Source organism: Desmodus rotundus, chromosome 3, assembly GCF_022682495.2.
Source record: "Desmodus rotundus isolate HL8 chromosome 3, HLdesRot8A.1, whole genome shotgun sequence".
Classification (NCBI taxonomy): domain Eukaryota; kingdom Metazoa; phylum Chordata; class Mammalia; order Chiroptera; family Phyllostomidae; genus Desmodus; species Desmodus rotundus.
In genome coordinates, this window is record NC_071389.1 from 35,191,313 (window position 1) to 35,217,325 (window position 26,013).

The window sequence follows — 26,013 nt, forward strand, 5'->3', positions numbered from 1 at the left end:
GGCAGCAATGTAACCAACCCGTGGGCGCCTGGACCTCTCCACCTGATGACCTGTGGGCACCCCAAATTCAACTTGTCCGAAATAAAAATACTAAAGATGGCTTGGTTTTTGGAATCAGACAAACTTGCGTTTAGCTCTGCACTTTACTTGTTACACTGACATTGGGCAAGTTATTTAAAATCTCTAAACCTTTGTTTCTTCAACTGAGAGCCCAAAGGTTTTGGAAAATAGGGGAGTGTGGTGGTCTGGTGCCTGTTTTAGAAATATCCCTCCTGCAGCTGTGTGGGGGATGGGCCGGAGGGAAGAAACCAGAGGCAGTTCAGAGGCTGCTGAATAGAAGTGTTTCCAATTACCTCCGCCCCCGCAGCACACTCTCCACTGTGACCCCAGAGCCAACCTCATGCTGTTGCCTAGCAACTCACCTGCATCACCCAGGGATCTGAAGCTGGGGCCCCACAGAGGGGAAATGACCAGTTTAATTACAAAAATCTCAGGGGAATCATGCATCAAGTCATTCCTCAAATACTCACTGAGCTCCCACCAAGTGCCAGGCCCTGTGCTAGATACTGGGGATTTAGAGATGAATAAAATCCTGCCTCTTTCATCAAGAAACTCATGATATAGCAGAATGGACAGACTTCTTCATTCATTCAAGAAATATTTATTGAGTGCCCATTAACAATAGAATGGATAGATGAGTTACAGCATATTCACACACTTGAATAGCATACACACAGCATGAGCACGAACAATCCACAACTATACACAAAAATTTGGAATACTGATGAGTAAAACATATGATGAATGAAAAAAGCCAGATATAAAAGAGTATATTCTATTTGATTCCATTTAGATAAAGCACAAAAACAGGCAAAAGTAATCTATGCTGTCAGAAGTCAGGACTGGAGGTTTGGAAGGTAGTCATGAGGACGGTTTCCAGTCCTGGAAATGTTCTGTTTATAGATCTGGGTGCAAGTAACCTGGTGTGTTCACAGTGCCAAAATTTATCAAGACTGTATGCTTATGATATGTTCATTTTTCTGTGTGTGTATTATTCACCAATAGAAAGTTTTTTGACAAAAATATTTACTGAATACCTATCATATACAAGGCACTGTGTGTTAGGCAAACAGAGAACAGAAACTGAAGAGAAATTTACAACACGGGTCTGAGGAGTACTGAGAAAGGACTCTGCATAGACTGCACCCCATCTGTGGCAAGGGGACTGAAGCCTGGCTTCCTGGAGGAAGGGATTTTGAATCAAGTGGGAATCAACCACACAGGAGATAGGAGGCAGGGCCTTTCAGGCACCGGAAACAAGAAGGAAGAGGCAGGAAATGAGGCTGAAAGGTTACATAAGACCTAAACTGTCGAGATCCTGGGAATAAAAAAATAATAATAGCTAAATGTCTGTGGTGTGACATGCATTGTTTGAAATACTTCAGATGTTTACATTTATTTAATTGGCCAACTGTATAATGAGTAGGTGCTATTATTCCTATTCTACAGATAAGCAAATGGAGGCACTTCGGGTTAATGAACTTCCTTAAAATCTCACAGAAAGTGAAAGTGGCAGAACTAGGAAACACACCCATGCAGCCAAATCCAGTGTGCTTGACCACTGCCCCATGCTGCCTAGATCATCTGGTCACAAACTAAGTCACTGAAGGGCATTTAAACAAAGGAGAGCCATGATCAGATTTTTGTGTGACAAAGGTTATTTTGGTTGCTCTGTGGAAAATGGCACTGAACTGGATGCAGCAAAAGTGGAGGCAGGGAGACTGGAGGAGAAAGGCACTCCAGGAGTCCAGGTGAGAGAAGCTGAGACCTAAATAAGGAGAGAAGGTAAGGAGATAAGCAGAGTTTTAGAAATCAATGGCAGAACCTATTTGCTTTGTATTTTATATGTACTGTTAAATCCATGAGAAAGCAGAGGTTATAGTATTTCATTTTATTTTTTCACCTCATGTGCAGAGAGTTGAGTTAAACCTAGTATTCAGTTGTCTTCTTCAGCCTTGAAGTCCCATCTCTTGTTTTATTTACTTATTTATACCCTTTCAGCTTTACTCTCCCTACCCCTATGAACAACTCTTTACTGTGTAACTGTTTATATTGTTCTTGGGAAACATGCATTTTCATATTGTATGTATGTATTATATACATTTATGTAAATGGTGCCGGATTTTACATATCTCATCCTGTATTTACTTTTGTACAACACACTATATTTTTCAAGATCTATCCCTGCTGCTCTGTGTCACTCTAATTTGCTGTTTTAACTGCTCCCTAGGGTTATAGAATTGAGTTGACAATACAAGGCCATAGAAAGTGCCAAGGGGCAGACATGAAGAGGCACAGAGGGTGGAGAGGCACAGAGAGGTGTGGAGATGTGGAACAGGTGGTCCCATACCCACGTGTGGTAGGTAAATATTGGGAGGGATACCTTGGGAGGGAGCGATCTCCACCCCAGACGAGACTACCCAGCCCAGGGTTCCAGTGCCAGGAAGATAAGTACCCATAACTTCTTGCTGTAAAGACTCTATGGGGGCTGGGGAGGTGGAAGAAACTGCAGGATTCTCAGGAGACTCATCTTAAAGGGCCTGCAATGGACTTAGCACTCACCCAGACTCACATCCTTTGGGAATGTGCACCAGGGCGACAGCTGGAAGGACACCAGTGGCATAAGGGGAGAACTTGAAGTGACTGGCAACAGGGTGAGTGCTGGAACACAGCTTCCTCCCAGGGAAAACTCCAATGGGTATGCAGTAACATTGTCCACTCTCCAAGCCGTCCCCCACATACAGCCACAGAACGATGACATGGGTTGCCCCACCCTGGCAATTACCCAAGGCTCCACCCTACACATTTTACAAGGGTCCTTTTCTACAATAGGCCATGTTACTAAAACAGGGATCAAAGCAGGTCCACCTTATACACAGAAACAAACACAGAGAGGCTGCCAAATTGAGGAGACAAAGAAACATGTCCCAAATGAAAGAACAGATCAAAACTCCTGAAAAAGAACTAAACAAAATGGAGATAATCAACCTGTCAAATGCACAGTTCAAAACACTAGTTGTAAGGATGTTCCAGAAACTCATTGGGTACTTCAACAGCATAAAAAAGACCCAGGCAGAAATGAACGTAACATTAAGTGAAAAAAAGAAAAATCTACAGGGAACCAACAATGGAGGGGATGAGGCTGAGAATCAAATTGATGATTTGGAACATAAGGAAGAAAAAAGCACTCAATCAGAACAACAAGAAGAAAAAATAATTAAAAAATAAAAAAAAACAAGAATAGGCTAAGGAGCCTCTGGTTCATCTTCAAACGTACCAACATCCAAATCATAGGGGTGCCAGGAGAAGAGGAAGAGCAAGAAATTGAAAACTTATTTGAAAAAAAAATAATAAAAGAAAACTTCCCTAATTTGGCAAAGGAAACAGACATATAAGTCCAGGAAGCACAGAGAGTCCCAAACAAGTTGGACCCAAAGAGGACCACACCAAGACACATCATAATTAAAATGCCCAAGGTTAAAGATAAAGAGAGAGTCTTAAAAGCAGCAAGAGAAAAGAAGATACTTACCTACAAAGGAGTTCCCAAAAGACTGTCAGCTGATTTCTCAAAAGAAACCTTGCAGGCTAGAAGGGATTGGCAAGAAATATTCAAAGTCATGAAAAGCAAGGATTTACAACCTATATTACTCTATCCAGCAAAGCTATCATTTAGAATGAGAGGGCAGATAAAGTGCTCCCCAGACAAAGTAAAACTAAAGGAGTTCATCATCACTGAGCCATTATTATACAAAATGTTAAAGGCAATTATATAAGAAAAATAAAGTCAAAACTATAAACATTAAAATGGCAATAAATTCACAACTATCAACAATTGAATATAAGAAACAAACTAAGCAAACCAGCAGGACAGGAACAGAATCATAGATAATGGAGATCATTTTGGAGGATTATCAGTTGGGAGGAAGAAGGGGAAGAATGGGGGAAAAAGTGCAGGGATTAAAAGGTACAAATTGGTAGGTACAAAATAGACAGGGGGATGTTAAGAACAATATAGGAAATGGGGTAGCCAAAGAACTTATATGCATGACCCATGGACATGAACTAAAGGGGTGATTGCTGGAAGGAACCAGGTGGAGGGGGGCAAAGAGGGAACAAGTGGGACAACTGTAATAGCATAATCAGCAAAATATATTTTTTAACAAGTGCTCTACCATGGGGTGGAGACTTCAGCTGTAACCTCTGCCTCTACTAACTTGTGATGTGAACTTGGGCAAGTCCATTCCCCTAGTTCCTTAACTTCTCCATTTTTGTAAAATCAGAGGTGCCTTCCATAGAATCTCCTTCACTTTACACACAGGAAACTCCAGTCCAGAGAGCAGTGGGAGCGGGAGCAACTTGATCAAGGTCACACAACAGTTATTGAAAGTTTTTAGCCCATATTTATTGAGTGCAGGCTAAGTGCTTTGAACACTTAAATAAGTAAGCGCTGCAGAGTCCCTCCTCCCAGACCTTTAAACAGAGAGTTGTGTTAAGCAGCACCTCATGAAAAAGAAAGAGGCCGTAGAGCCCTGGCTGCTGTGGCTGAGTGTTTTGAGCACTGGCCTGTGAACAAAAAGTTCACTGGTTTGATCCCTAGTCAGGCAGCACCAATCCTGTTTCCCTGCCTTTCTCCTTCCCTTTTCTCTAAAAATAAATAAATGAAACCTTTAAAAAGAAAGAAAGAAAGAAAGAAAGAAAGAAAGAAAGAAAGAAAGAAAGAAAGAGGCCATAGCATTCACAATAATAACTTCAGATATAATAAGACAAAAAGTCCTTATCTATCTGTAATGTTAATATTATCCAGTAGTAATTTATAAGATATAAATTTTATATCTTATAAAATTTTACAAGATAATATTTTATATATTTTTAAAGAAACTTTTGTTTATAGCTACTGTTGACTATTTACTTTGTGCTAGATACCACTTTATATGTTATTTCATTTCATCTTCATTACAATCCCACTAAGTAGGAGGTACTATTATAGTATTCCCATTTTAAAGGTAAGTAAACCGAAGCAGACACATTTATTACTTATTCTAGGTCAGTGGATTTCAAGCATGTTAGATGCAATCCACAGCAGAAAATAGTTTATTTTGACATGTAGATCACACACACCTGTTGCACAATACTATCTCCTTACTATGCTCTGATTGAAGTATACGCTTACTATCCCTCTGGGACTCACTCTGATATTTTCTTTTTTCTTTCTTTTTTAAATTATATTCTATTGATTATGCTATTACAGTTGTCCCAATATTTCCCCCTCTACCCCCCTCCACTCAGCATTGCCCACTCCCTCAGGTGACTCCCACACCATTGTTCATGTATATGGGTCATGTGTATAAGTTCTTTGGCTACTCCATTTCCTATACAGTACTTTACAGCCCCATGGCTGTTCTGTAACTACCTATTTGTAGTTCTCAATCCCCTCACCTCCTCATCCATTCCCCCACACTCCCTTCCCATCTCGTTACCATCGAAATGCTCTCTGTATCCATGATTCTGTTTTTCTTACTTGCTTAGTTTGGTTTTTAGATTCAATTGTTGATAGATTTGTAACTTTTGCCATTTTATTGTTCATAGTTTTGATCTTCTTCTTTTTCTTAAATAAGTCCCTTTAACATTTCATGTAATAATGGTTTGGTGAAGATGAACTCCTTTAGTTTTTTCTTGTCTGGGAAGCTCTTTATCTGCCCTTTGATTCTAAATGATAGCTTTGCTGGGTAGAACAATCTTGGCTGTAGGTCCCTGCTTTCCATCACTTTCAATATTTCTTGCCAATCCCTTCCAGCCTGCAAAGTTTCTTTTGAGTAATCAGCTGACAGTCTTATGGGAACTGCCCACTAGGTAACTAACTTCTTTTCTCTTGCTGCTTTTAAGACTCTATCTTTAACCTTGGGCATTTTAATTATAATGTGTCTTGGAGTGGGCCTCTTTTCATAATTTTGTTTGGGACTCTGTGCTTCCTGGACCTGCATGTCTATTTCCTTCATCAAATTAGGAAAGGTTTCTTTCATTATTTTTTCAAATAGATTTCCTATTTCTTGCCCTTCCTGTTCTCATCCTGGCACCCCTATGATGTGAATGTTGGAGTGTTTAAAGTTGTCCCAGAGGCTGTTTACACCATCCTTGGTTTTTGGGTTCTTTTTTTTTTTCTTGTTGTTCTGACTGGTTGTTTTTTTCTTCCTTATGTTCCAATCATTGATTTGATTCTTGGCTTCATCCACTCTACTGTTATTTCCCTGTAAATTGTTCTTTATTTCAATTAGTGAATCTTTTATTTCTGACTGGATCTTTTTCATGCTGCTGAGGTTCTCACTATGTTCCTTGAGCATCCTTATAACCAGTGTTTTGAACTCTGCCTCTGATAGATTGTTTATCTCCATTTCATTTAGTTCTTTTTCCGGAGTTTTGATCTGTTCTTTCATTTGGGCCATGTTTCTTTGTCTTCTCATTTGGTAGCCTCCCTGTGTTTGTTTCTATGTATTAGGTAGAGCTGCTATGACTCCCTGTCTTGGTAATGTGGCCTAATACAGTAGGTGTCCTGTAGGGTCTGGTGGCACAGCCTCCACTATCACCCAAGCTAGGTACTTGAGGTGTGCCCTTTGTGTGGTCCGAGTACACCCTCCTCTTGTAGTTGAGCCTTGGTTGCTATTGGCAGGTCAATGGGAGGGATTTACCCAGGCCAGCCAGCTGCAAGGATTGGCTATGACCACTGACCACCAACCTCCACCCTAACTACCTGAAGCTGTTCAGAAAAGCCTCAAAGAGAAGTTGGTTTTGAGCTGGGTTTTTGTGCTGGACACTTTCTATTTTACAATTTAGATCCACTGTCCACCCATCCACTGTCTGCCCTGTACACTGAAGCTGTACAGACCACGGGCTCTTTGGCTTCCTTACTTCCACTTAGGTATGGGCAACACCCTAGCAGGAGGTCAGTGAGAGGGAGGAGAGCAAGGGCTGGGTAATTAATTCCCTAGGTATTTCCCTGCAAGTATGGCTACACACCTCCTTTGAAGGTAACTTCCCCTTTCAAGATGGATTGATGAGTACAACTCTTTTTCACAATTCCTGTTATCTCTACTCCCTCTTCCCAAACCCTTCAGGTAAAGGGAGTTTAGTTCCTAAACTATACCTTGTCTTCCTCTATACCCTGCCCACAGTTGAAATTCATCCCTTTGTAAATAAACCTTTGTCTAATTATCCTAATCTGAGTGTGTCTTCAGTTTTCTATTGAGATTCCATAAAGCCTGGAAGCAGGATGGGAGCTATCAGGATAACAGCAAAAAAAAAAAAAAAAAAAAAAGTCCCAGGCAGAGGCAACAGCATGACCAATAGCAAAGAGTTTTATTCCTTTTATTGGTGAAGGACAAATTGCTGAACCTAATGTTCAGTTCTAAGTCCTAATCTTACTAGATTTATCAGCAGCATTTGACCTTCTTGGGACAAATTTGTCACTTGGCCTCCATAACAAGATACTCTTCTGGTTCTTGTTCTTCCTCGGCTACTCTTTTTCAGGCTCCTCTTCTCGCTCCTCCTCATTTCCCCATTGCTGAATGTTGGAGTCCCAAGAGTTGTCGTTTGTCCTCCTGTCTATCTACATCAACTCTCCATCATCACGGCTTGAAATACTAGGTATGCTGTCCATTCCCAGAGTTCTCTCTCTGACCTAGACTTCTCCAAGTCCAGACTCAAATACCCAACCTAACTAGAGACAGGAGCCGTGTCTAGAGCCAGCTGCAGAGAAAACTGTAACATATTCAGGAATTTTTGAGTCTCTTGCTAAAAGCAGCCATTGCTAAATATTAAATTATGGAAACTTAAAATTCAACAAATTATATTAAAATCAAAGGTGCCCTGGAGTGCATGAGAGAAGCAACCAATCGATGATTCTCTCACACATTGTTATTTCTCTCTTTCTCCCTGCCTTCCCCTCTCTCTAAAAAATAAATAAATCAAGTATTTTTAAAATGAAAATAAAGGTAATATTCAAAACTTGTCACTTCCTGATTATTTTATTATATTTTATTTTCTTTGCTCTTGGGGTCATTTATATCTATTCTAGCTGTACTTTGGAATTACTACATAATGGTGTGCTACTTGCACATCTCTTCCTAAGTCCATGTTCAATGCCATCATGTTGGTAACTCTGAGACCAACTGTGGCGAGAGTATTATACCACGGAAATTGGTAAACACTACCAATCAGAATTTGATTTATTATTTTGTTAATTGCCTACACTTAAGAAAGCGGTGAAAAAAGTACTAGAAATGCAGATTAAATCTGGACTGTATTGGGTCTGTAGCTATTGCATTGTAAATAAAGTAAAAAATTTGAGGAAATATTCTTCTAGTATTGGAATACTAGTATCCAATTCAGAAAAGTCACTTGACTAGTGAAGTTCCAAAATATGTCTTTATTGTTTTGCTTTCATCTGACTATTAATGTAAATAAAAAAACATCAACCAACATTCATCTTGGAACTATACTCGTTCATTCAGCACTTGCAACCATTAGTTGGCTACAGACACAAGTTTCGCAAAAATCAATTAAAGCTTTGTGTGAGAATAAATTAGCCATGTGGAATTTACAATAAGGAATATTGCATATTTTATTATTATTTGTGAATTGTGTGTTATACATCATTTATATCAGTACCCTTTATAATAAACATATATGGGTACACCTGCACACACGCACACACCTTTTCCCTGGAGAGCCAGTTGTTAAACGTTTATCAGCATACCAGTGCTATTTCACACTCAAACTTATCATGTCCAAAACTGTGCTTTTGATTTCCCATCCCATCCCAAACCAGTTGCCCCTGTACATGTCTTCAACTCAATTAATGGTGCCTTCATTCTTCCAGTTACTCTGGCCAAATATCTTAAAATCATCTGTGACTCTTCCCTTTCTCTCCTATCCTCATTCAGCCGATGAAGAAATCCTTTTGCCTCTACTTTCAAAATATATTCAGGCTCTGTCTGACACTTCCCACCACCTCTACTGCTATCACTCTGGTCTAAGCCTACATGTTCTCTCGTGTGGATTACTATAATAGCCTCCCGACTGTTTCCACATGTCAATACTGCAGTTAAAATAAAATTAGAAATATCATTCCCCTGCTTAAAACTCTTCAGTGGTTCCCCATCTCACTCAGAGTCCAAGCAAATGTCTTTACAATGGCTTATAAGATCCCACAGTATCTGCTCCCCATCTGTTAACCTCTCTGAGGTCATTTCTTGCTAGTCTTCCCCTCACTGACTCCACTCCATCTACACTGACCTCTTTGCTGTTCTCCAAACACATCGTGCATGCTCTTGCTGCAGAGCCTGTGTACTTGCTATTTCCTCTACCTGGAATGTTGCCCGTCTTCCAGTTTTCCCCATTGCTGGCTCTCTTTCTTCTGGTCTTTACTCAAATGACACTTTCTCAGTGAGGCTTCCTGATCACTTGAATTAAAGTTGTAATCCCTCCTCACCCCACCAACACATTCTCTACCCTTACTTATCACCTACTGGACTATATGTATATGTTTCATACAATAAATTTTAGTTATTATCCCCCCACTAGAATGTAAGTTCAAGATTTTTTTTCTGTCTTTTTTGTCTGTGTTATTAACTATGTATTCCAAGACCTTAAAATAATGTCTTGTACATAGCAGGTTCTCAACAATTTGTTGAATGAACAAAACATTAATGACTATTCTAAATGCTCATAAAAAGTTGCTTTGAGCTTATTACGAGAAAGGGAATTATGGGGCATCCAGAAGCGAGTCCTCTACCCTCTGGGTGCTCAGCTGACAACTGTGTGTGCATTTGTCTGTGCCTGTGGGTCTCCCAGTTGTGTAGCTGGACCTCCTGGGAACAGCTGTGCTCCTTCAGAAACACCAAAATTTCATAATGGACTGAAAATAAAATGACAAAATATACTACTGTTGGCCAAAATCAACAGCATCTTATATTAGACTCTAGCATAGACAAGTAATAAAAGTCACCAGAAAGTTTAAGAAAAATGACTATTGACTGAGTTAGTGTGCACCAGGGGGACACAAAGATGATTCAGATACAGCTCTGCCTGGCTCCAAGGAGCTTGCAGTCTGGTGGCCATACTACAACATATTGTTATTAGCCCACTAACAGGAAAATGTACTAGGTACAAAGACAACAGAGAGGAGGGAGTGATTAAACACAGCAGCAGAGGTGGGTGATATCTGAGATGGTTCCTGAAGCATGAATGGAGGAGGAGGGGGGAAGGGCCCAAGAGGGAAATTTACAAGTGAGAAACATTTCACCACTAACTTTTCCCCCTCGGCTTAGTAGAAATGCCTGCCTATCTGGATTTTAACAGAGAATAGCTCAGCCAAGCCTGCAAAACTCAGAGTTGTGTGGAGCAGAATTTGAGAACTCCTTGTTATTGGGACATGAAAGGCAAGGCTGAATGAAGGGGACAGATGGCAGGAAGGGAGACCCATAGCTTCACAGGGGGCAAAGCAGAGAAGATGGAACCATTTAATACCATAGGACCCATCAAAGGCTCAAGACTCCAACAGAGAAGTGAGAAGGGGTAGAAAGGGCAAAAACACTTTATTCCTGCCTTGGCTGTTGCCTGGAGCACGCTCTCTCCTGTTTTCCATCTCTCTTGATGATGTCTGCTCCTGAGGAAAGAGCCCACCTTGATAGTGCAAAACGTTACCATGTTCTTACTCTAAAGGCCTGGGTTTGAGTCTTATTAACTGTATGATCTTAGGCTCAGTTTCAAAACCTTTGCTCACCACAGACTAGAGAGTAAAATTCAAGCTCCTTGGCTTGTCACTCAAGACCCTTCTCCATCTGGCTCCTGATGAGCCCGCCAACCACATCTGTCCCATATACCGTCTCACCCCAAACAGCCAAGCACTTCTCTGGAACTCTGTGCTTCACAGACACTGCTCCCTCAGGCTGACAGCTTTGCCCCACCCCACTCCCAGTCCCAAACTGGAAAATTCTCATTCCTCTTTTAAGACATAACTCTGGGTTTTCACCTCCAGGCGGCTTTTCCTGACTGTTAGCTTAGCAACTGCCTCTGGGCTTCAGATTCCCCAGATCTTCCTCTATCCCGCATCTGGAGCACATCTGCTCTTGCCCCTTCCTATCTACTTGCTACAGAACAGCCAGAGGGATCTTTCTATAACACAGAGCTCACTGCCACTCCCCACTTAAAAAAAAAAAAAGAATCTTCATTTCTTCGCTTAAAGACCATAATCTTTAATGTGGCCTACCAGATTCTGTGTGACCTCGCCCCCTGCCTGCTCTACACCTTCTCTTCTCAGCCTCTACTGTCTCTGCTTGAACCAAATTCCAACCTTGTTTCTCAACGCACCATGCTTCCCTTTCTCAGGACCTTTGCACGTGCTTCCTTGTTTCAACCTGGCTAATTTCTACACTTCAGAGCTCCGCTTAAACCTTCCTTCTTCTGAGCAGCCTCCTTGTGCCCTGCCCTACCCCCCCCATCCCCAAGGCTAGTTTAGGTGGTACTTACCACAACAGTAATTTTAGAGCTATTTATGAATTATTTAAATACCATTGTCCCCTGGGTAGGAACCACACTGTCTTGTTCATTACTGCATAAGAGGCACGTACAGCAGAACCTGGCCTAGAACAGGTGCTCGAGGAATATTTGTGGAATGACTGTAGTCTCTCTGGCTTTTCTCATGGCAGCCTGTGAGCTCCAGTCCTGGAGATCTAGTACTGTGTCAGCTAGCATGGTGTCAGCGCCCAGCGTCAGGCTTGGCATTTAGTGGTGCTCAGTAAGGATTTTCTGAGTGTGGGAGTCATATGATGTGCTGCCCAGATCCTCCATCAGTGAAAATTTAGGACACCAGTGCTGTCTGTGGAGAGCCTTTAATTGTCAGCCCACCCAAGGACAGGGCCACCTTAGCTTCTGTGACACCTCTTCCCAGATGGACCCTCATCCAATGACTGATGAAGTCAGGGATGTAAGAGACTGGCCAATATAGTTTATCTACGGACAACTCTGATGAGCCATTCTAGCTCGAGTACCGGTGGAGCTGCCACACTGTCCTTGGGTCTGCATGGTTCTCTGGATTTCTTCCCAGTCCTGTTCCTGCCACCCCCTTCCATGGATGTTGATCCCCAGGGTGTTTCCTCATGAACATCCTGCACTGCAATCCCATCGCAGATTCTGCTTCCTAGGAACCCAATGTGCAACAGGCCCTCCACCGTTTCTTCCCCTTCTCCATGCCATACCTTTCAGGAACCATTCATTCAATCACCTCAAGTCTGCAGGCACCATTCAGCTGACAAAGTGTTTCACATCCGTATTTCTATTGGTCCCATTCTGTATTACCTACCTGCGGCAAAAAGGCAGGCAAGCCCCACTGAACAGATGGAGAAACTGAGGCCGAGAAAGGTGGCATGACAAGCCTAAGGCCAATGCTCTAATTTACAAGCTAGATCTCAGATCCAGATTTTTGCCTCCTTTCCTTACCAAGTCGCTGCATCCCAGAACAAGACAGTGAGAGAGCTTCGTTGAACTAAACTCTCCGTGGTCTTAATGGTCAGAATCCTGGAATCACGGCTTTGCAGTCCAGGAAGGCGCAGCGCTGGGCCCAGCACTCGCATAGTAATGATGAAGAAACTGAGGTCCAGAGTCTGACTCTCCACGGCTAGCTCTCGGAGGAGAAGAAGGGGGCGCGTCCTGCCTAGCCAGCCGGGTGGCGCCTGAGCCGCCTCTTCCCGCCCCCCACGCCGGGTTACCCCCCCTCTCCCACCCTTGTCTTTGCCCTCCCAACACAGCCACCTCGGAAGCGAGTCATGGTGGCTGCACTGGTGGCACCGTGGCTGCTTCTAGCGGCTGTGGCCTGCTCACACAGAGAGCAGGACTTCTACGACTTCAAGGCTGTTAACATCCGGGGCAAGTTGGTGTCGCTAGAGAAGTACCGTGGCTCGGTGAGTGTACACCCCGCGGCCTCGGTGCCGCCTGGGCGGGGCCTGATGGGGGCGCCCCGCTGCCGGGAACTGCAGGGTGTTCCGAGGGGTCTCCTGCCGCCAAACAGCATAGCGATGGCCCCCCCACCGCCACGTGGGCATTCCCTGGAGAGCGCCGCTCCCCCAGATCCTGCTCCAGTTTGCCCCGGGAGTACGTGGCGCGGCCCTGGGGCACAGTGAAACCTGAAACTCTCGCAGCCAGCTCTGATTTCCCTGCGGGAGACTTTGGGCAGTGGGTCTGGGCCTCTCTCAGAGGCTGGATGCCCCTACTGAGCCTGTGTCACACAAAGGTGGAAAAAGTAACCCTAGCCTCCTGCGGCCTTTGTCTCTCCTATCCCCACTTTCCCTGTCTGCAACTCGGGGAGCTGATGATAGTAAGTTCAATGAGAACATTGTGGAAATAAATGTGCAGTGCAGAGGGAGTGCGTGGGTTCCTTACACAGATCATCCTCCAGGGAGGACACTGAGGCCCAGAGAGGGGAGATATTTGTGCAAGGTCACACAACGCTAGAAAGCACAGAGCGGGGAGGAAAACCATCATCCACCCTGGATCTGCTCTAGGCAAACTCCTAAGATGACAGCTCAGAAGGAGGTATGAGTCATCCAGGCTAACTGCTGCCTCCTTACAAAGAGGGCAGCTCAGCTCCTAGAGGTGTTCAGAGGGGAAGTGTGTGGCAAATCTCTGAAACAAGAGTGAGTTTTAGGAAGACCAAGAACATTTGGGGCAGAAAACTATCCATGTCAAGGCTCCATAGCAAACAGCAAGAAACGTGATGGAGAAACCATGGTGGTGGCGGCGGCCGTGACTTCAAGCAGTTGTGCTTGAAGGAGTATAAAGCATGAGTCTGAGAGTGGTGGAAGTTGAGGCTGAAGAGGATAGAGAGACACTAAGAGGGGCCTTGAACACTACATCCAGAGGCACCTAGATGTTGCACTGTGTGGAATGAAGAGCCCTCCAAGTTCTCTTCTCAAGTGAGGCTGTGGTGTGGGAAGGGTGAGGAATTGGTCTCTACTGGACAGGTGGGCCCGCTGTTCAGATTTGGATGGACCCCATAAAAATGGATGTCAGCATTCTTCTCCAGGGAGCAAGGCCATTTTAGTGAAGAAAGTGCTCTCTAAACCTCCACATTCTGGGGAAAGTAATCCTTGTCCTCATTTCCCCCCAAGGTATTGTGAGTTTCAAATGAGATGATGGTGTGGCAGCACTTGATAGAGTGCTCTGTACCTGTGTTTGGAGGGGCCCAGCAGGAGCTGCATCCAGAACTCAGAGCAAAGAGCCAATAAGAGCAGGTCCCATTCCCATCAGGCCTCTCCTTCCTTTTAGTACAGTGGGCCACAGAGCCCCAGGTTTACCACTTGACCAGTTCTGCTGCTTATTAATTCATTATTTCGTATGGAGCACCTTGTGTATACCAAGTACTAGGCCAGTCCTGGGGATTCAGTGGTGAACAAAATACAGTGGTACTTCAGTCCTCTTTGTGATGAGTGCCAACACGTGCCAAAACCAACGAGTGCGGAACAAGTGAGGAGTGATGAAGCATTTTCTCTTGAGGGTGGCATTGTGACTCATACGTGTTCTAGCAAGTGCGACAAGTCCTGAGCAAGCATCGAGTGCTGAAACATTTTCTTCTCATTCAAAACACAATGAGTACTGGTTTTGACGAGTTCTGAAGCCAACGAGTACCAAGGTATGACGGTAGATAAGTTTCCACTTTAATAGAGCTTATATAAAATGAAGAGGACAGAGAAAATAAAAAGGAACAGAAAAATAAATAAGGTATTTCCTAGTAGTAATAAGTGCTATGACAAGAATAGAACAAAGTCTGTTTGTTTTCAGAAGTGATAAGGCATCCAGGATGTGAGGAATAGAGATCCTGGAGAAAAATGACCCAGAGAATAATTCCAGAATTCTGAGTGTTTTAAAACTCTAGATCATTGGTAAATGCATAGGAGCAAGAGGCCAAGAAATCAGTCAGAAAGAAATTGGAAGAAAAAATGTCCCACAGCTGCGAAGTGTTAGAGTTAGAATTTGAATCCAGGCAGTCCAAGTCCAGCTCCAGAGCCCATTCCCTTGAACACCACGTTTAGAGGGAAACCAGCAATAGTCAGTCCAGGAAAGGTGCAAAACTGGGGTGTCCAACCTGCAGCCTGCGGGCTGCATGTGTCCCAGGATGGCTACGTATGTGGCTCAGCACAAAGTCATAAATTTACTTAAAACATTATGAGATTTTTTTTGTGTGATTATGTGTCATAATGTATTTAATGTGTGGCCCAAGACAACTCTTCTTCCAGTGTGGCCCAAAGATGCCAAAAGGTTGGACACCCCTGCGTGTAAATGATGCTGAGTTAACCCCAATCTAGGTCTGCCCCTTGGGCAATATGGTCATTTATTCGCCTGCAAATAGTTACTGATTCATTATGTATATTTCATGGCAATTATTTTTTTGAAAAAATATTTACTGGTTCTAGTTCCCACTGCATACTTGGCACTGGGTCCAGTCCTAGAGATATAGTCGTGAAAAAGACTATGATTTACGCCCTCAGGCTAACTGGGAAGACAGTCATTTAGACTATTAGTTTGAGTGAATCGGTGACCATTTGGGAAAGTGCTTGCCTGCAGCATGAGATCATGTACATGTAGCCCTGAGTATAGCGTGTGTGCATGTGTGTGTATGTGTGAATGATATGTTTGTTTTCTTGCTATACAAATTAAGTAGTGTATTTGTATGTGTCTGTCTATTTGGGTCACTTGAAGGATAAGCTTTTTGTTTCAGGCATGGAACTAGAAGTAGGATTTCCTTCCTTCCAAAAGAGTGGGCAGATGCACAAGATGCAGGATAAAAATAAATAATTTTCAATGCAGTCAATGCCCAGGGATCCAGCAGAAAAGAAAGAGGAAGACCCCTGACTAGGGAAGGAAGGTAAGGATACCAGTTTCAGGACTTTCAGTTAAGAGGGAAGCATAGGTAAATATGCTTCATCTCCTCACACAATTACAGCAAAAGTTACAACTAGACTACAAAACAAATATCAGCCAGATTCGACAGAAAGTCAAGCTTTATGGAAGTCTAACAACCAAGGGTTTCAAGAAGCCACATTCATCCAGACAGGCCACGCTGCTAACAGTCAAAGCAGCTGCGCCTAATACACAGAAACAAACACAGGGAAGCTGCCAAACTGAGGAGACAAAGAAATATGGCCTAAATGAAAGAACAGAACAAAACTCCAAAACAAGAACTAAATGAAATGGAGACAAGCAACCTATCAAGTGCACAGTTCAAAACACTAGTTATCAGGATGCTCCAGGAACTCACTGGGTACTTCAACAGCATAAAAAAGATCCAGGCAAAAATGAAGGTTACAGTAAGTGAAATTAAAAAAAAATCTATGGGGAACCAACAATGGAGGGGATGAGGCTGAGAATAAATCAACGATTTGGAACATAAGGAAGAAAGCATCCAATCAGAACAACAAGAAGAAAAAATAATTTAAAAAACCCAAACAAACAAGGATAGGCTAAGGAACCTCTGGGACATCTTCAAACGTACCAACATCCAAATCATAGGGGTGCCAGGAGAAGAGGAAGAGAAAGAAATTGAAAACTTAATTGAAAAAAATAATGACGGAAAGCTTCCCTAATTTGGTGAAGGAAATAGACATATAAGTCCAGGAAGCACAGGGAGTCCCAGACAGGTTGGAACCAAAGAGGATCACACCAAGACATATCATAATTAAAATGCCAAAGTTTAAAGATAAAGAGAGAACCTTTTATTTATTATTTATTTATTTACTTATTTATTGTTAGAGAGTAGGTCAATAAATTTTATTTATTTATTTTTAGAGAGTATCAAGGAGAGAGAAAGAGAGGAAGAGAAACATCAATGTGCGAGATACATCAACTGGTTGCCTCTCACATGTAGCCCATGACCCAGGCATGTGCTCTGACCGGGAATCAAACCAGCAACCTTTTGGTTCACAGGCTCATATTCAATCCACTGAGCCACACCAGCCAGACCTAAAGAGAGAATCTTAAAAAGAAGAAGAAAAAAGCAGATAGTTACCTACAAAGGAGTTCCCATAAGACTGTCAGCTGATTTCTCAAAAGAAACTTGGCAGTCTAGAAGGGACTAACAAGAAGTGTTTAAATTGAAGGGCAGATAAAGTGCTTCCCAGACAAGGCAAAACTAAAGGAGTTCATTATCACCAAGCCATTATTATTTGAAATGTGAAAGGGAACTGTACAAGGAAAAGAAGATTGAATCTATGAACATTAACAACAAATTCACAACTATCAACAATTGAGTCTAATAAACAAACTAAACAAACAACCAGAACAGGAACAGCATCATAGATATGAAGATCATTTGGAGGGTTATCAGCTGGGAGGGGGAAGAGGTAGAGTGGGGGAAAATGTGCAGGGATTAAGAAGTACAAATTGGTAGGTACAAAATAGACAGGGGATGTTAAGAACAATATAGGAAAAGGAGTAGCCAAAGAACTTATATGCACGACCCATGGACATGAACTAAGGGGGAGGATTGCTGGAGGGAATGAGGGTACCAGGTGGAGGGAGCTAAAGGGGGAAAAATTGGGACAACTGTAATAGCATAATCAATAAAATATATTTTTTAAAAAGGACCCCAGTTTCTTACTACCACAGGCAAACATGGCATATGATTTGCTGATGAAAATGCGGGAGGTTGTTCTAACAGCCTGTGGCCCCAGGGAGTGTGGGCTGTTTCTCATCTGATGGAGGCAGGGCGAAGGAGCTACAGCTCAGTGGTTCTCATGATGTAGCCCAGTGGTTCTCAGCTGGGGGTAATTTTGTTCCTCAGGGGACATTTAGCAATGTGTGGAGACATTTTTGATTGTCAAGACTAGGCATCTAGTGGGTAAAGGCCAGGGATGCTGCTAAACATCCTACAATGAACAGAATAGCCCCCTCACAACAAAGAACAGCCAGCCCAAAGTGTCTAAGCTGAGCGGTTTGTGCCTGTGCATGTCCAGAGTCCCAGGCTGCCCCTGGGCAATGGCCCTGTTTCTGGAGCCAGTCACAGTATAATCCTGGCTCTTCTAAAAAGGTGACCAGAGAGATAGGGCTGAGCAGCCCAGACATAAGGTAGGATTTAAAATTCTTAATAATATATAACTAGAAGCCAAAAACGTAGCATTGGTGCCAGAATTCTAATTGCATTATTATAATCAAAGTTCCATCACCCATCTTCATATTTATCACCTAAAGGTACTAAATAAATTTATAAATAAACTTGCCTAAATAAATAAAGTTATTATAAGGCAATAATAAATTTAAGGGCGGGTCTAGTGATAGAAGAAAGTAGTATTGTTTGCAGGAGGGAGCAGGGCAAAACAGGATTGCCCTGCGGACCTTGGGGTCCTTTTATCAGGAAAGCCCATGTCTGTGCACCCACGCAGGTGGCTGTGTATGTGTGCACACTTACTTTTTCGTTCACCAGGCACTTTCTGAGACTTTTCCATACGTCAGGCCCTGGAGTGAAGTGGCCATAGCTCCTGTCCTCAATGCTAGAATAGCTCAATTCTAGAAGGAAGACTGACACATACAGAGGCAACTACAGTGATGAGCCAGAAATTGAGCCAGGTCTACCTTTCTACTCCCCCACATCACTTTTTGATGTGACTCCGCCCTGTGTATGCCTCTCAATGATTGTCCTGTGTGTTTGTGGGTATGTGTGATGTGTGCTAATGTATCTTTGTATCATGGGGCATATGCATACCCATTTGTGATTGTTGTATGCTTATTCTCATGAATGTTCATGTATGTGTATGCATACATATCTGTAAGCCCTGCATGCTTGATTTCATTTGTGCCTGTGTGCATGTGTTTGTGTATATTTGAGAACATTGTACTCACATTTACATGTGTACATTGTGTTCTTGTATGTAGGAGAGAGTATTAATTGCTGGGGGCAGTCACAAGTGTGGGCACATATATCAAGGCATGTACAAGTACATGCCTGTTGACTGGGTGGTGCAGCTCTGGGTTCTTTTTTTTGTCACACAGGTGTCCCTGGTGGTGAACGTGGCCAGCGAGTGTGGCTTCACAGACCAGCACTACCGGGCCCTGCAGCAGCTGCAGCGGGACCTGGGGCCTCACCACTTCAATGTGCTCGCCTTCCCCTGCAACCAGTTTGGCCAACAGGAGCCCGACAGCAACAAGGAGATCGAGAATTTTGCCCGCCGCACCTACAGTGTCTCTTTCCCCATGTTTAGCAAGGTCGCAGTGACTGGCACTGGTGCCCACCCTGCTTTCAAGTACCTGACCGGTGAGTCCAGATCTTTCCCCTTACCTTCCCTCAGCTGGCTGAGGCCATGGCTTCCCGGACAGGAGAAGCCACTGGCTGCCTGGGTAACCTGGGGCCCTTTCCCAATCAGCCCCCTGCCAAGATGTGTTGATGGTCTATTCCAGCACTCATCTTTGAGGATGAGATCCCTGCCTAAGAATATCTTCACCCTGCTGCCTTTAAGTTCTTCCCCAGAGTTACTCTTGCAGACATCTCTAAGATCCTTTGCATAGGTAGGGACCCCTGGAAGGAGATGGGGCCCTCAGATTTTAGTCAATTGTGAAGAGTTGGACTCAGGATGGAGAAACTGTGGTGCAGACAGGGAAGGGATGCCACGTGCCCAGAGAAGCTCATAGTCATCTCCTATCCTGAGTCAGAGTTGAAGTCTATAGGCCACAGGAGAGAAACCTGGGCTAAAAAGCAGATCTCAATAACCTCAATATTTAGAAGTAGATCCCTTCTCCAGCCCCAGAAGCCTCAGAGCCACAAAATGGGGTCATGGGCCACACTTGTCATTATGGCCCTGTTTCTTCTCTGCGGCCTCTCTCCTCCTTTGGGGACTCCTTCTTTGCCTTCTCCTACTCCCTGCTTCTGGTTGCTTTCAAATCCCTTGCCACCCCCATCCACGCATTTACCCAGAGAAGTAAATGAGACACAACAGTGTAGCAAACAAGATGTCCCTTACAAAGGCAGATTGGAATTTTGCTCTGTGGGTCAATCTTAATATTTTTATTGGTTTCTTCCTAGTTACCATAGTTATAGATCAAAGCTGACCCTGCTTTGGAAGTACCTGGGGAGCTCTTAATGTAGTAGCTTGCCCTGGCTGGTGTAGTTCAGTGGATTGAGTGCCCGCCTATGAGGCAAAGGGTCCTAGGCTTGATTCCCCTTTAGGGCACATGCCTGGGTTGCAGGCCAGCTCCCCAGTGTGGGGCACACAAGAGGCAACCACACGTTGATGTTTCTCTCCCTCTCTTTCTCCCTTCCCTTCCCCGCTCTCTAAAAATAAATAAATACAATCTTTTTTTAAAAATGCATTAGCCTGAAACCTACTGAAGCAGAGCCCAAGAATCTGTTTATTTTCAGCACCTCTCACCACCGCCACCATGATTTAGACGCAACCAGTCCATGAACTAACATTTGAAAACCATGTAGATTACATTAGAGAATAGAGCGTGGACTATTCAGTCGTTTGCGGTCATCAGTAAAGGACGATCTGATACTGCTTTAGCAAGCACTCCACAAAATCCGAGAGCAGTAGTTCTTAACCGTGGCACCACATTAGAATCTCCCCGAGAGCTTTTGAAAAATGCTGATGCCTGAGTCCTACCCCCAGAGACTCTGATTTAAATGGTTCGCCTCAAGGGAAGAATGGACACTAACAATGGAATTTCAGGGGAGGGTACTCAGGGAAGTACACTTTGCTCTCCTTCCTTTTTGTCTAGAAACTTCAGGAAAGGAGCCCACTTGGAATTTCTGGAAGTACCTCGTGGCCCCAGATGGAAAGGTGGTGGGGGCTTGGGACCCAACCGTGTCAGTGGAGGAGGTCAGACCCCAGATCACAGCACTTGTGAGGAAGCTCATCCTGAAGAAGCGAGAAGACTTATAACCACTCTCCCTCCTCTCCCACTGTCCCCTTCCCCGCTACCTTGCTTTTTGGTGACCAAAGCAAACTCAAATGGTGCTTCAAAGGAAGAGACAATGGCTCTTCATCCATACTTATGTCATCTATGCCATCACTCCTGTAAAAGGGAAATTCTAGCATTTTGATGATTTGAATCTTAGAGCAACCTATAGGAACTCCTGGCCAATGAGAGCTCTTGGCCAATAAATCACCAGCCAATAAGAACTTCTAGCCCATGAAAACATGTGGCAAATAGAAGTATATCAAGCAATAATCTCCTACCTATTAAGAACTCTATGAAACAGGGCCAATTCCTACCTCACAGGGCTGTTGTGAGGATTAATGAAAGACCTATGAACGTGCCTAGGACGGTGCCAGCTCAATAGGAGACATTCAATAAATGTTTTCTGCGTATAAACCAAAAAAATAATGTGATCAATGAAAACTTGCACCCAACATGAATTCTCAGCCAATGAGAATCCAGGTCAAACATTTATTTGTTGTTGTTTTCCTCTGTATTGTTTTTTTTAATCACCAAAGGAATGTAAATTCATTGTAAGATAATGCAGGATGACATGATAAAATGAAAATGTACCCCTCAAGCCTTTTTGTATCAGGCCAATCATTATGACTCAATGAAAATTGATTGACCAAAAGTACACTACAATAACAAAGAGGAAAAAGATACGAATAGATAATTCACAGAATATAGATGAATAATAAGGACATGAAAATATAGTTAGCTTCATTCAAGTTGGAAAGATTTTTAATTTTTTTTATCTTCACCTGAGGACATTGTTTCATTGCTTTTAGAGAGAGGAAGCTAGAGAGAGAAACATCAACAGAAGAGAGAAGCACTAATAGATTGCCTCTGGGAGGCACTGGACTGGGGCTCTGATGTGCGGGGACTGGGGACTGAACCTGCAACCCAGGTACATGCCTTGACCTGGAATTGAACCTTCAACCCTTCAGTTATGGGACAGTGCTCCAACCAACTGAGCCACACTGGCCAGAGCATCAAGTTGGAAAGGTTTTTTAAATGATAATATCTATTGTTGGTAAGGATGTGGGGAGATACTCATTTGCATAAACTATTGTTGGGACAATAAACAGGCACACGTTTTTGGAGGGTGATTTGGCAATATCTTTTAAAACAAAGTGTTCATACCCTTTGATCCATTATTTCTATTAGAAGACTCCCAAACTGTGCAAATATATATTTACAATAATGTATGTATATACTGTTCATAATAGTGAAAACTGGATGTAGTTCCTGTGTCCATAAACATAATTTATTACCAGCTCGTGGTCTGGTAATAAATTATGGTACAAATCCAAATGATACACTATTATAGTTATTTAAATTAATGAATTAGATTTCTATACGCTATCATAGAAAGTTGTCTGAAAGTGAAAAAAGGGCAAGCTGTACAACAGAATGAACCCATGCGCGTACAAAAAAAATCCAGTATGAAGAATAATATTTTTATTAAAAATTTACAATGTGCCCTGGTTGTTGTGGCTCAGGTGGTTGGACATTGTCACATGAACCGAAAGGCCTCAAATCCTGGTCAGAGCACATGCCTGGCTTGCAGGTTCAGCCCCCAGTTGAAGTGCGTACAAGGCAGCTGATCGATATTTCTGTCTGATATCAATGTTTCTCTCCCTCTCTCTCTCCCTCCCTTCCCCTGTCTCTCTAAAATCAATAAGCATGTCCTTGGTTGAGGATAAAAAAGAAATTTACAATGGTAAGTGAGAAGGAGAGAAGGGGGAAGGAATATAGACCAAAATGTTAATGGTGGTTGTAGGTGAGGTGGGATAACAGGAGTCACCCACTTTCTTTGTTAAGTATTACTATGATGTTTGAATTTTGTATGTAAAATGTATATTTCACTTTTATATAAGTATTTTTTTAAAGGAAGCTAAAAACTGAGGTAATGGGCAAAGTCACCGATTGATAATTCCTTGGCCAATAAGAATTTCTTGTCTGCTTCTCCCAAGGTCACTCTTCTAGAAGAAGCAGACTCAGATTCAAGTCCTGACTGTGCCCCTGACTCACAGACTGAGCAAAACTACCGTATTTTGCTGTGTATCATGCACACTTACGTTTCTGTGTGCATTATACACAGGATTATAATACCCGTGATATGTAATCATTATACCCACATATAATGCGCATCCTTATTTTTCCCTCAAAAATCCAGGCAAAAAAGTGCACATTATACATGGCAAAATATGGGTATTTCCTGTCTTCTGTCCTCAGTTTTCCCACTGGACCACAAAAGGGTTGAACTCTGCATACAGTTCCCAAAGTCTCCCTTAATGGTCCTGGGATGCTAATCCTGAACCACATTCTCAGCGGACGCATCTCTGACTTTATCCTTCTCAACCTCTCAGCCACATCTGCCATTGCTGACTACACCCTTCTCCCTGACACATTCTCTTCCCTTAGCTTTCAGGTCACTTTCTTCTCTTGGTTTTCTCCCTTTCTCTGAGTGCTCTTTCCTTCTCACTGCTGGTTGATGTTTCTTCCTCTGCCCACACCTTCCCTATTGTTCTTCCTTGAGGTTTTAGGCTGGTCCCTCTTGTCACTCCATACACTCTTCTGCCACTGTCTCATTTTTTTTCTCATGGTTTTGACCACCATCTGTGCCTTGGACTCAGATCTCTACCTTGGACTCATATCAACCTGCCTACTGACATGTCTAAGGACATCTCAGTTCAACATACCCAGAACTCACGTGCTCTCGCTCCCACCCAGCCTTTGCAAACCCCCTAGGCCTTACCTGTCACACACCACTCGCTCACTCACCACACTCTGTTCTCAGTGTTTAAGCAACTACCCTCTCTCCTCTCTCTTCAGCACAGTGCCTGACCCTTATCAGAGTACAGGTAATTAGAGGGCAAACATTTGGAGCAATAGCTCCATGCTGTCCCTGGCTAAATTCTATCTGAAAACCAAAGACAAGCAAACAGTTTCCCCCAGAAGTTTAGAGTCCAGCTGAGAATTTTACCGTCTCAATTAGACCTTCATTCCTTTTGGCATTATCAGTGTTCTGCTGTCCCTTCTAACGTGCAAGAGTGCCCTGGGAAAAATCTCACTTTAAATCCTTATCAACGATTATCTTAGTCATTGGTTAACCAGTAAATGCTAACAACTCAGTTTTAAATTAATCCCTCAGTTACCAGACAGCACTCGAGTAGTTAACATTTCATTTTCTACCAACATTTTAGTTATCTCCTAACACTTTTCTTGTAAGCTAAATACTTTATTTATTGGGCTATATATTAGCACTCAGTAATGTGGAAGAAAAAGGGCAGGTCATTCTGGGTAGTCATGCCCCAGGCCTGTAACTTCTTTAGTGAAAGGTTTCTAAGCAAGCTCTGCCCATCGTTCTTGTGCAGGAGGTTAACACACCTTTGAAACTTGGGAGTAGTACTCCTCAAAGGTGTAATCACCCTTCAGAAAGCACACAATCTAGTGACCCAGTCCTGCCTTGCTTCTCCCACCTTCATGTAATCTTCCTTAAATACCTCATTATTCCAAATGGGAAAACAAATGCAAACTGTTCCTCTCTAGAGCATCTGAGATCTTGGTCCCCCACATATGTTGTCAGTTTGGTTCAAATAAACTCATAAAAATTCTCTACAGGTTTGGACTTTTCTTACATCAACAGTCGTTGAGCTATTTTCCAAACCATTTTAATTACTAATCTATATTTTAATTGTCTCCTTAAGTCTTATTACTGATTCCTTAGCTATCTGCTATTAGTCTAACAGGGGGGAGTTGTAACCCACCCCACCATTCTTTTAACCTTGTTTCTGTAAATGCTGACTCTGACTTCACAGTAGCATGTTTGAGTAAGAATCCTAGGAACTACAAAAGATAAGGACTCTGACCTTTAGTCATCCCAACTCTGGGAGATTTGCTGACCTTCAACAGTAAAACCAGGATGACAAAAACCATGATGACATACGCCTGACCATCACTTGACCAGTTTTGAGGGCCTTAGGGGAGTAGACTGTGCTGGTCTGCATGTGGAGAACTTTTCAATCCCCTCCCCTTTATCTCTTTGTTCTGCTTTCCTTCTCCCTTCCCATAAAAACCTCTGCCTGCACTGACATGTTAAGATGGGCTTTGAGATAAGAGTTCCCATCTTCCCAGATTGCTGGCATCTGAATAAACCTCTTTCCTTATCAGCAGCTGGACCTGCATTCAGTTACATTAGTTTAGGGTAAATTAGCAAGTCAGAGACCACCAGTTAGGAGTTTGGGGAGGGGGTCACTTCTGGCTATGGAGATATGATAAAGGCCTTTGTCTTTTGCTGAGCTCTCCTTCCGCACTCCCTGCCCCATGATGCATTCTCCTTCAACATCAACTGGACCTCAGAAAAAGGGAGGTCCCCTCCAAACTGCTTATTTACTTCTCTGAGTTGGTCTGGAGAGTGGAGGGAGGAGAGTGTGACTATGAGGGGACTTCCTGGAAAATTATTGTTGTTGGAAGAGGCATTCATTCATCAACAAGTGTTTCTTGAGCACTGATTATGTGTCAGGTTCTGTACTAGGTTCTAGGGACACATCAGTAAACAACACATGTTCTCAGCTGTCATGGTGCTTAGAGAATCGTGGGAAGGCAAACATTAACCAAATAATTATACAATAAGTTGTAATATTATATAATTACAATTATGATAAGCACCAGGAAGAAACACAAGGAGCTATGGGCATGTATAAAAGTGGCGGTGGACCTATTCTGGAGTTCAGAGAAGTCTTCCCTGGGGAATGACATTTAAGCTGAGAGCTGAAATTTTAATAAGAGTGAGTGGGGGAAAGAAGTGGGGAGGTCCTAAGCACTTGTAGTGCCTCCTGCAAAGGCCCTAAGGCAAGAAGACGCTGGACTGCATGGAGCCAGTGCTGCCTGGTGAGAGAGATATGCAAGGACAAGATCATTCAGGACCTTGTGAAATGCACAGAAGAAATGCTGGTGAACAAACAGCACAACAGTACAGATGATGTATTA

The 26,013-nt window shown here is 43.0% G+C and overlaps 1 protein-coding gene across 2 annotated transcripts; it reads left to right on the forward strand.

Moving 5' to 3' along the window:
- The first annotated feature begins 1,419 nt into the window (after positions 1-1,419).
- GPX7 (glutathione peroxidase 7) lies at positions 1,420-26,013 on the forward strand. Of its 2 annotated transcripts, none has more exons than XM_045204364.3 (3): positions 1,420-1,811; positions 19,093-19,354; positions 20,815-26,013. In XM_045204364.3, exons 1-3 carry the CDS (start codon positions 1,692-1,694, stop codon positions 20,976-20,978), a joined length of 546 nt encoding a protein of 181 aa, XP_045060299.2. In that variant the 5' UTR covers positions 1,420-1,691; the 3' UTR covers positions 20,979-26,013. The 2 variants fall into 2 exon arrangements, with proteins under 2 accessions (XP_045060299.2, XP_024427027.1); XM_024571259.3 differs by lacking the exon at positions 1,420-1,811 and adding an exon at positions 12,839-13,013.